We start from the raw sequence: 10698 nt of genomic DNA, 5'->3' as shown, positions 1-10698 counted from the left end.
GACTTGACACACATGAAGCTATGGCCGCCTCCTAGCAGCAGACCGATGCCCAGAGACAGCTGCCACTGGGGGTGCCCCGAGGCTCGACCAAAGCAGAAGCTATGGCCCATACTGGCAGCAGACTCGCACCTAGAGACAGCTGCCAGTGGAGGTGCCGCTAGGCTTGACCACACAAGCTATGACTAATACAGCAGACTCACCCAGGGACAGCTGCCACTGGGGGTACCCCTAGGCTTGACCACAGCAGAAGCTATGGCCCTACTGGCAAAAGATTCACACCTAGAGACAGCTGCCACTGGGGGTGCCCCTAGGTTTGACCACAGCAGAAGCTATGGCCCATACTGGCAGCAGACACACCTAGAGACAGCTGCCACTGGGGGTGCCGCTCGGCTTGACCACACAGCAGACTGACAGGTCAGATCACTCTTGTGGATTAGACTCCCATCCCCTGGTCTCTGAGTTGTCAGCTGCTTCAATGCAATTAGCTTGAACACGATCCCTTCGTTAAATCATCATTCAAATTGTTTTATAATTGGCCAAACATCCCAATGTAGCAAAACCTCCTGCAAAGCGTCTTTCGACTCGATGGGTGTTCCTGGGTAAAATATCCTGAGTGGCAAATAAACTTCCCCACCTGAGTGGGACATGACATTTCAGAAATTAAATACATGGAATAATCTTGACAAATGTAAGGTCGTATAATCAAGGCTCCCGATCACACATTGTGAGTTTAACTGATTGCATCTGCGCGTACACTTTAAATAAATAAATAAAAGTTTTCGTTTGAACTGCTCAAATTGTTACGTTAGAATAACTAAACTTGTTGGACGTATCTGTTACATCAGTGGCATCGGTTGCAAACGTGCGGTGTGAAAGAAGTTCAACGTGCAGGCGGATTGGGGAGGGCCTTAATCCAGCAGCCGATTGGACCCTTCGAGGTATTTTTTTGTTCCGCCTCTTGGGTCTCACCGATTGTCTCCGTCTACGCCCGATTCACTTGAACCCTTCCGGTTCAATCGGCGACACCCAAGGGGGCGGAACAAAAAAAATTATCGAACTCCCGCGAGGGCGCGGAGTTGGAAGTTTCCGCCCGGAACCTCGAGAGCGGTGGCGCCCCATTAGCAACGCGACTCCCGTCAGTTTCTCCGTGCGCGTTCCACGTTGCCGAGTTGACGATAGCAACTCGGCAACTCGTCGCTCTCCACGAGCTCCCTCGCCCTGCCCGCCGTCGCAATGGCCACCCTGGTACGTGGTTCCAAGTCTCGGCGATGCGTAGCGCCGTCGTTTTGTCTGTTTCACCAACCCCGGTTGCGTCATTGAGAGTTGCGGCCTACACCATCGCCAGACCTGCGCTGTGGTCTCGAGGCTTCGCTACTTTGTCGCGAATTAAACCCGGGATTGAGTGGTGGTGGTGGTGACGACGTGATTGAGTGGTGGTGGTGACGGTGACTTCGTCGTTCTGCAGGACTTTAAGATGGTTGTCGACCAGGCGTGCCGCGCTGCCGAGGAGTTTGTGTGCATCTACTACGAGACGATCGACAAGCGGAGACACGTGCGTTCATACCGCACCACCCAGCACCACCCCGAACCCCACCCCGCACCACCCACCACCCAGCACCACCCACCACCCAGCACCACCCACCATCCAGCACCACCCACCATCCAGCACCACCCACCATCCAGCACCACCCACCATCCAGCACCACCCACCATCCAGCACCACCCACCATCTCACACAGCACCCCGCACCACCCACCACCACCCACCACCTCACACAGCACCCCGCACCACTCCGCACCCAGCACCCCGCACCACCCACCACCACGCACCACCCACCACCACCACCCAGCACCACCCCACCCCGCACCCAGCACCACCACCCACCACCTCACACACCACCCAGCACCCCACCCAGCCCCACCCCGCACCTCCCCCCACCACCCAGCGCCTCGCACAGCACCACAGAACGTCGTCAGTTCAAATCCCGGTCAGGTTTCAACCCAGATCACCATCACTATCCCGCCATAATTAGTAACATCATTATTAGCTTATTGTCATCAACAGCCAGTAGCAGATCTCGTAACTTAAACAACTTTATTTTTTACTTTTCCAGGCAAGGTAGGCCCACCGAGCTGTATAGCTCTCTATCGGAAGCGACCTGGCCACAAATGATAGCTCAACGAACTTGGCTTATTACGTCAAAGACTTGAGTTATTTCTTCGAAGACGCACGATCGGACGCTGCCGTTTGTTGATGCCGCAGGTGCTCACGAAGCTCTACCTGGAGACCGCCACCCTCGTCTGGAACGGCACGGCCGTCACGGGGCTGGAGGGGCTCGCAAAGTTCTTTGAGCAGCTGCCCTCCAGCGAGCACCAGCCGACCATGCTCGACTGCCAGCCAGTTCCCGGTGAGCTCACACAGCAGCAGCAGCACGCCGTGCCGCACTGAATTTGAGACGTCGCACCTGGATGGGTGGTTGGTGGTTGGGTGGTTGGTTAGGTGGGTGGTTGGTTGGTTGGTTGGGTGGTTGGGCGAGCCGGTGGGTAGTGGGGCGAATTGCGTGAATGGTTGGTGGAGTTAACGGAGTTCCCTGACTTGATAATATCAAGGATGGTGGGAGGGAGGATTCCACGCCCTGCACGTCGACATTTAACAACTGCTAAGTGGACTAAATGTTTCACAGATTTAATTGACCAGACTTTAGAGAATGACCGCATGAAATATACAGACTTAAGACACAACTCAAACTCCACTGCGTGTCGTCAAATGGACTAAGACCGACACTTGCATGAAAATCGCCGACGACGTTAATCTAAAACTAAACTTTTAAACTCTTTTTATTTTACCAGGTAAGCATTAGCGCTCTTTTCCAGGAGCGACCTGGCTATCACAAATGATAGCTCAGCGAAGTGGCTTATCGCGTGGAAATTTATAGCAGAAGCCAAATACTCCCAACGCGTGACTTCGATTCTAAATGTGGAGGGGGAAAACCGGAGGGACCCCGAGAAAAATCCACGCCACCACGGGGAGAGACACGCAAACTCCAAATTCACAGCAGGTGTCAGGGGTCGAAATCGAACCCGCGACCCCCTGCGTACGCTAACGCTGCTCTGGGTTGTCACTCTCTCGCGCGATCGTTTCACAGAGGCCGCGTCGCAGGGCCGCACCACGGTGCTGGTGGTGACGAGCGGCACGGTGAAATTCGACGGCAACCGGCAGCGCTACTTCAGCCAGAACTTCCTGCTCACGGCGCAAGGGACCGGCGCCGGAACCGTGTGGAAGGTGGCGAGCGACTGTTTCCGCTTCCAAGACTGAACGCCGCGTCCCGCCCCCCCCCCCCGTGACTTTGGACCGAGTTTGAGATTGGGCAGCAGGAACAGCAGAAGAGGCAGCAACAGCAGTAGAAGCAACAAGAACGGCAGAAGCAGCAGCAACAACAACAGTAGTTCACCGATTGGCGGAGCTGCACTGCTGCCGTTTTCTGTATTGCGTGCTGGTGTAACCTGCTTGACCCCCTGCCCCGACTGGACATCATCTGTGAAAGAGAGCTTCATGGCTCATCGGAGTCCTTCAGGATAAATTAAATATTCTGATTCTAACATTGGAGGTGAAATATATTGCGCGATCCGAGCAGAAACATTTTAGCATTGAGCGGAGTCAAATGTTAACGCATTCTAAAACAATGGTATCATTATCATCACAGCAAGTCTTAGCATCATCTGTGGTAGTGGGAGTGGCAAGATGCAGTCGCAACAACGATAACAGCAACAGCTGCAGCTGATGTTCCTGTATCTTACATATTTTAAGGCGTTGTATTTGTTTAAATTTCAGTGGTTCTTTGCCGACAATGGTTTTTGTGTTTATCGCTTTAAAGCCACCGCAAGTATTTATTTTTGCCTCCAAATGCTAATTGTGTACAAGCGTTTAACGTTTTATCTTCGAACACTGCCATTGCCGTGGTTGTAGAGGCGGATTTTTTTTATTTTGTAATACCTTGAAATGAAAATAAACCGAGGTTTTCCCGAACGAGTGGTAAGAATAATAGTTCTTACAGTAGAATGCATAGCGGGGCGCTGCTACAATGGGATGTTTGGACAACGCCACGTTGATGACCAATTGGGCTTTGTGTGGGTGGAAGCTGGAAGAAACTGGAGAAGCCGGAGAAAACCAGAAGAAACTGGAGAAAACCGGAAGAAACTGGTGAAAACCGGAGGAAACCGGAAAAAACTGGTGAAAACCGGAAGAAACTGGAGAAGCCGGAGAAAACCCACCCCGCATACGAGGGGGACAACACTCGCACCTCCTCAAAGATTGGCTCGGGAAGCCACTTGCCCTCTCCTGGCCACCTCGCAGCCCAAGTAGGTTCGTGGGTCCTACAGATTTGCACGGACCAGCAATGAACATCATGGTCAATCCACTGCTGGATGAACTCCTACGATGCAACGGTCAGCGCGCACGCAACCCCACTTCAACGCTCCGTATTCGCGGCCGACATCCTCCTCGGGCGTTGTTCCCTCCTCCGTCCGCCACTGTCGTTAGTCTTGATCCCCCCCCCCCACCACCCCGATCCCTTCCAGCGACGATGCGTTGCCAAAGCCGTCCAGCGTCCCAGTCGCAGTTCTAAAAAAAAAAAAATCTTACCAAAACCAGAATGTTGTCTCCGGCCTTACCTGGTCCGCCCGATCCACAAACACGAAGGAGGCGTTGCGGCGATACTCTCCGCTAACTCCTCACGCGGCGGTCCGGGCTTGGCCACCCGAATGTGAGGTTTTAAGTCGTTGCTCTGCACCCACAGTAACGTCGGCAGCCGCACGCCTCCGTGTAATCCCAGCGGGCTCCTCTCCACCACGCTCCTCTGTCCCGCGTCATTTGCCCGCGTTTGTGACGGACGCGGGCGCCGCCGGAAGCTCGCCGGCACGCTGCCGCTGCTGTGCTCGCGCGGTGGCGGAGGGGGGCGACTCGGAGTTTTTTAAAATCAAACTTTTAATCGACGAACACCAGCAGCAGGCGCTACCACGCGTACGGACAATCAAAACGCGGTGTGCGGCGAGCGACCGTTCGCGCGTCTCTCGCCCAGTCGCGACGAAACCAAAAGCGGATCTTCCATCTCGACGTGGGGGGGGGGGGGGGGGTAATGGTTCAAGTGGCGTATTGCACGTGGAATTACGTTGGTCGGCAATCTCCTGGCGGAATGTGTCGTCTGGTTCTGGCAAAACGGGCGAATTTGCGTGGTGCCGCGTGGCTGTTGGTGGGGGTTGCGTAGCCCGTGGACTTTGCCGTATTGTGAGCCCGCTCCCTCCGTGTTGGGGGGGGGGGGTTCCTGCTCCAATACTGCCATGTGGGCTGCCAGTTCGACATTTGAGCGATCGTCCTGGGAACATTTTGACGGCCGACATCATCACGATGAGGCGGCGGTCAAGTGTAAAAATGCCCGATAAAAAACAAAATGTCTACGTATAATACTTTTTTTTGGACCGTTCACGCAATTTACTTCACGTGGCTCCCGTGCTGTCGAAAGTGACGTCACCCCCGGTGGCACGCGGCGACGCCATCTTGGGGGGGGGCGGGGGGGGGAGGAGTGTCGACGTGACGTCCAAGTGACGTGACGAGCACGCGAAACCGTTACCGGGGTCGGAATTTGCATTGCCTGCGACACCGTCGGTGCCCTTCGTGTTTGGCGCGAATTTCAGAGGCTCGCGGAGCCCAGACTAAGGCACCGTTCGGATCGCTGGAGTTCAGTGCGTGGCGTCTGCTACGTCCTTCGTCTGCGCACACTCGCACCAGCTCGGCTAGCGTTTTTTTTTTTTTACCGACAAACGATGGGAGATCGAAGCAGCGTACGGCGACACTTTTATACTTCGTCATCCCCCCCCCCGCACCTCCGATTAGCACGGTCGGCTCACGTGCGGTGCGAAAGAAGTTCAACGTACATACATAAACTCGGCCGACGTTATTGTACTCTACAGGCGTTCAGCCGTGCGATCGGACACCGGTTTGAGCCAGGATTTCCAGGTGAGCTGGAAGGCAGAAATAAATACAACAAAACGAAAACAATTTTAAATTACCACAACTACCCCGCCACACTGCTCTGCATGCGCGGAGTTATCACAGCGCACACGCGATTGAAAATATTTTTCTATTTTTTTTTATGATTTTCAGGAAGCTGGGTAGCCCGGTCTCCGAGAGGTTCACTTCACGATTGGCAGCGTAGCACGGTACCAGGCATTGTGCACTTCCAACTCCGGAGACCACGGCGGTGCAACCCATCTCATCGCTCCTGCGTTAAAACGAACATGACCGCACGGCAAAATCAACGTCTCCTCGTGGTCCACCTCGCACCGTCTCAACACGATCTCTGCACGGCAAAATGATTCATTAGCTGTGTAAACAAGTGATTGTTTTTTTTTTCTATGTGCTTATTCGCTTAGTAAATCCTTACAGGGTGGAAAAAACTGACAGGTTAAAACGTAAATTGTATGATTTTGTGTGTGTGCGCATGCTGGTCTGCATGTATGCTCATGTGTGTGTTGTTGGGAGTGGTGGCGCAGTGGTTAGCGTGCTGCGCTGAGAACCCGCCGACCCCAAGTTCGATTTCCGCTCAAGGCCAACTCCAGTGACGATTATCTAAACCGATCCTGGGCCTCCCCAAGGTCGAGTCAGCCTCAAATGAGTACCTGGCGTGGGGTGTAAACATCTCCTCTGGAAAGACAAATGTGGTCGGGCGTGGTGTTGGGCACCCACCCCAACAGTCTGAGGCTACACGGGGGATCTTTGTGTTTCCTATCCTCTAATCTCAGTGACCTAGGTTCAGTTCCCGGCCATGAATAACATTTCCTTATGTGGTCCGTCAGGTTTCTGGTCCCACTGTGCCAGCCTCGCTCGGTGCTCGCTAAGAGCACTTTCCCTCAGAAGTCTACAACGCTTACGTAGGGGACCTTTGTGTGTGGTGTGTTACGTGTTTATATTTGCGTGTTTATGTTTAAGCGTGTGCGTTCGTACAGTCATTGGTGACTGGGCTGAGACCCGGTTTAATCACAACCCAGTGAATGTGTCTCTATGCGAGTCTGTGGGTCGATGTGCGAGTCTATGGGTCTCTATGCAAGTCATTGGTGACCAGGCTGAGACCATCGACTCGCCCAACTTGAGAACCCAGTTTCATCACGGGCGACCAGCTACTTCGTGCTAAGTGCAATTTCTTAAACCGATTTTCAAACGGCAAGTTTCTGGCTTTTGAAACAAAAGCAATACTACCCCATCAAGAATAACAACAACAACAACAACACAAGGATAATGATACGAATGAAAGTCGCAGCTCTCTCTCTCTAGCGCTGTGTAAACTTAGCGGTGGCGACGCATTGACAGGGGGGCGCGACGCCAAAACGCCGTGCCCCATCGCGCGCTCGGGATGCCCGGCGCGACCGCAAAACTTCGGCGGCAAAGCGGTCGAACGTGGCGACCGCTTCGCCGCCCGACCGCTTCGCCGCCCGCCGGCGCGGTATTCGTGCACGCGCTCCGTAATAAAATCATTCGGGGCCATCGAGAGGCGTCGCAAAGCCGACCCTCGTCACAGTAAAAGTCGCGCGCTCTCAATCCCCGCCCGTTGTAAACGCGCCGCGCCTCGGCGAGGCGTTTCCCTCGGTGCCGCGCCCGTCATTCTTTTTCCTTCCCCCGTAGGCGTTGGCTCGCCGGGACCCGTTCGCGTATCCGACCGACCGACCGACCGACGCGTGCCGGTCGCCGGCTTCGGGCACGACGCGCCGACGTCGTTCGGAAACGCGCGGTGGCCACAATTCGAGATTTGGGATCGGAAGTCCAGGCCGCGACGCGTCTCGGACCGCGGGGGGGGCGAACGTTCAAACGGTGCGACGACGTGCACGGCCGCGCGATGGCGAGCGGGCGTCCGTCGCTTCTCCGCAGAGGCCGTTTTGGTCGTCGGTACGGGGAGGCTCACGAGGGTTTCGAGCTATCGGCGAGCGCCGGGTCGGCTCGCGAGAGCCGGGGCTGAAGGGGCCCGACGCGAGGGGCGGCGTAGGACCCTCCACAAGGACTCGCGCGCCTTCCTTAATTATTGCGATTAAAAGTTTACAAGTTCCATGTCGATGAGAGCGACCGTGAACTTTTCGCCACGGGTGTTTTCAAATCGTCACTCGACCGGAGGGAAAAATGAGATCCAGAAACGCCTGGAGAGGGGAGGAGGGGGGGCGGGGAAATAAATAAAAACATAAATCTGGAGGGCGATTGGGAGATAATCCAAGGAGGAATGTGAAGAAAGCAGTTGGTGTAAATCCGCAGAAAATGCCACGGGAAAGCTGAGAAAGAACGTTGAGAGAAATGGGGCGAATCGGGGTCTGGGGAAATCGGGTGGACGAAGACAAACTTGGTCCACGGAGTGCGGGGGGAACCTCTGGGCGAGCTCGACTCTTCCTCACAGGGCGAGTCGGTCGGTCCGAGGCCTTGGCAAGAGGGCACCTGCCCTTCAAAACTATTCAACTGTTTAGACTAAAGTTTTTATTTTATAACAGGTAAGGCCCCACTGAGCTACGTAGCTCTTTCTCAGAAACGGCCTGGCCACCGCGAATGACTGATCGACGAATTAGCTTGTGTGGAAATTGAGTGCGGGCAAATACTCTAAACGCAAGACGGTTCGAAATGTGGAGGGAAAAACAGGAGGATCCGGAGAAAAATCCACGCGACCACGGGGAGTGAGAGAGAGAGACGCGCAAACTCCAAACATACAACAGGCATCAGAGTCAGGATCGCACCCACGACCTCCTGCATACCAGGCGAGGTAGTTGACATCTCCTGGCCACCGCAGCAACCCCAAGTGCCCACCTCCTTCACCCACTCCCCTTCAACCGCGCTATATTTACTAACGACGTGTAAACAGCTCTCGTCTCAAGTCGACCAATCGACGTAAACGTCAGCACGACCGCTGTCTCTTGCGGTCAACCGCTCCGACCTCCCGGCGGCTCTCCCCCGCGTTGCCGTCGGCTACCCCCCGGGGCACCGCCACCGTCTGACGTTCCTCACTCTAGACGCCGTGCTACATGTCGGCGCGAGAGTGATCTCTATCTCGACGCGTTCCCACAGGGTGCAGGGGGTGCGTGCGAACGTGTAAACCATAGCCGCTCACAGCCAAGTGGGTAGACCCTGTAAGAACTTAAGGGGGTGACGATGACGACGATGATGATGATGACGACGATGACGACAATCGGTGAAGGGAACCGAGCAAAAAGCTCAGGGACCCAAGCAGCTCAAGCAGGGGGTGCCACCCAGATTCATGAAACAAATTGGGGTGAGCAGAACATCAGCTCGAGCTCAAGTCGACATCGCTCTCACATCACTCCGTCTCTGTGTCTACATCACTCTTTCTACATCATTCTCACATCACTCCATCTCTGTCAACATCACTCTCACATCACTCCATCTCTACATCACTCTGTCTACATCGCTCTCGCATCACTCCGTCTCTGTGTCTACATCACTCTTTCTACATCATTCTCACATCACTCCATCTCTGTCAACATCGCTCTCGCATCACTCCATCTCTGTGTCTACATCACTCCATCTCTGTGTCCACATCACTCCATCTCTGTGTCCACATCACTCCATCTCTGTGTCCACATCACTCCATCTCTGTGTCTACATCACTCCATCTCTGTGTCCACATCACTCCATCTCTGTGTCCACATCACTCCATCTCTGTGTCTACATCACTCCATCTCTGTCTCTACATCACTCTATCTTTGTCTCTACATCACTCTATCTCTGTCTACATCACTCCATCTCTGTGTCTACATCACTCCATCTCTGTCTCTCTATCTTGTCTCTATATTTATTCTCAAGATCTTTGTTGCACCTCCATCGTTTGTCTACGTCCACCCGCTCCACTCGCTCCTGGAGGTGCGGTCGCATGGAGCCAATGGCTCCGCAACGCGTGGGCGGCGAGAGGCAGGGAGGGGGCGAGCGGGGGGCGAGTTCACGGTACGAGCGGGCGAGCTTAGTCCAGGTTGTCGTCCGTGTCGACGGTGGTGGTGACGACGTTGCCGGCTGTGGCGGCGGCGGCGGCGGCGGCCGAGTGGTCGCGTGGACGCTCCACCAGCTCCTTGAGCTCCGGGCACAGCTCCAGCAGGAACATCTGCAGCAGCACCTGATGCACAGTGACCATAGACAAAGATCCCCCATGTAGCCTTAGCGGACTGTTGGGGCGAGTGTTTCACTCGCTACCCATCGCCACCACTCAGCACCACTCAGCTTCACTCACCACCCATCGTCACCACTCATCATCACCACTCACCACCCATCATCACTACTCACCACCACTCACCACCCATCACCACCACTCACCATCACTCACCACCCATCACCACCACTCAGCTTCACTCACCACCCATCATCACCACTCAGCTTCACTCACCACCCATCATCACCACTCATCACCACTCACCACCCATCATCACCACTCACCACCCATCACCACCACTCAGCTTCACTCACCACCCATCATCACCACTCACCATCATTCACCACCCATCATCACCACTCACCACCCATCACCACCACTCACCACCACTCACCATCACTCACCACCCATCACCACCACTCACCACCCATCATCACCACTCACCACCACTCACCACCCATCACCACCACTCACCATCACTCACCACCCATCATCACCACTCACCACCCATCACC

The 10698-nt window shown here is 54.8% G+C and overlaps 2 protein-coding genes across 8 annotated transcripts in view; one reads left to right on the top strand and one right to left on the bottom strand.

Annotated features, from left to right (window-relative positions):
* The first annotated feature begins 985 nt into the window (after nucleotides 1-985).
* On the top strand, nucleotides 986-4026 carry LOC116955651 (NTF2-related export protein 2). Its single transcript, XM_032976861.2, has 4 exons — nucleotides 986-1245; nucleotides 1466-1552; nucleotides 2263-2407; nucleotides 3146-4026. The coding sequence occupies exons 1-4, from the start codon at nucleotides 1234-1236 to the stop codon at nucleotides 3313-3315; spliced, it is 414 nt and encodes a 137-aa protein (XP_032832752.1). The 5' UTR covers nucleotides 986-1233; the 3' UTR covers nucleotides 3316-4026.
* Nucleotides 4027-5113: 1087 nt separating this feature from the next.
* SNX25 (sorting nexin 25) overlaps nucleotides 5114-10698 on the bottom strand; it is a 32506-nt gene continuing 26921 nt past the window's right edge. For all 7 annotated transcript variants that reach the window (XM_032976902.2, XM_032976904.2, XM_032976903.2 and 4 more), the window contains exon 20: nucleotides 5114-10150. In XM_032976902.2, coding sequence (XP_032832793.2) covers nucleotides 10001-10150 — 150 coding nt within the window. In that variant the 3' untranslated portion in view covers nucleotides 5114-10000. The remainder of the gene's footprint in view (nucleotides 10151-10698) is intronic.

The sequence above is a fragment of the Petromyzon marinus genome, chromosome 61 (genome assembly GCF_048934315.1).
Source record: "Petromyzon marinus isolate PM22_M1 ecotype Great Lakes invasive population chromosome 61, UKy_Petmar_22M1.pri1.0, whole genome shotgun sequence".
NCBI lineage: Eukaryota > Metazoa > Chordata > Hyperoartia > Petromyzontiformes > Petromyzontidae > Petromyzon > Petromyzon marinus.
The sequence above is the reverse complement of the archived record's forward strand: the minus strand, read 5'-3'. Positions and strand labels throughout refer to the sequence as shown.

Bases quoted from the DNA above. Each gene is read 5' to 3' on its own strand.
- LOC116955651 (XM_032976861.2), top strand. The intron at 1,553-2,262 runs GTGCGTTCATAC...TTGATGCCGCAG, and splicing joins CGATCGACAAGCGGAGACAC to GTGCTCACGAAGCTCTACCT. The intron at 2,408-3,145 runs GTGAGCTCACAC...ATCGTTTCACAG, and splicing joins CGACTGCCAGCCAGTTCCCG to AGGCCGCGTCGCAGGGCCGC.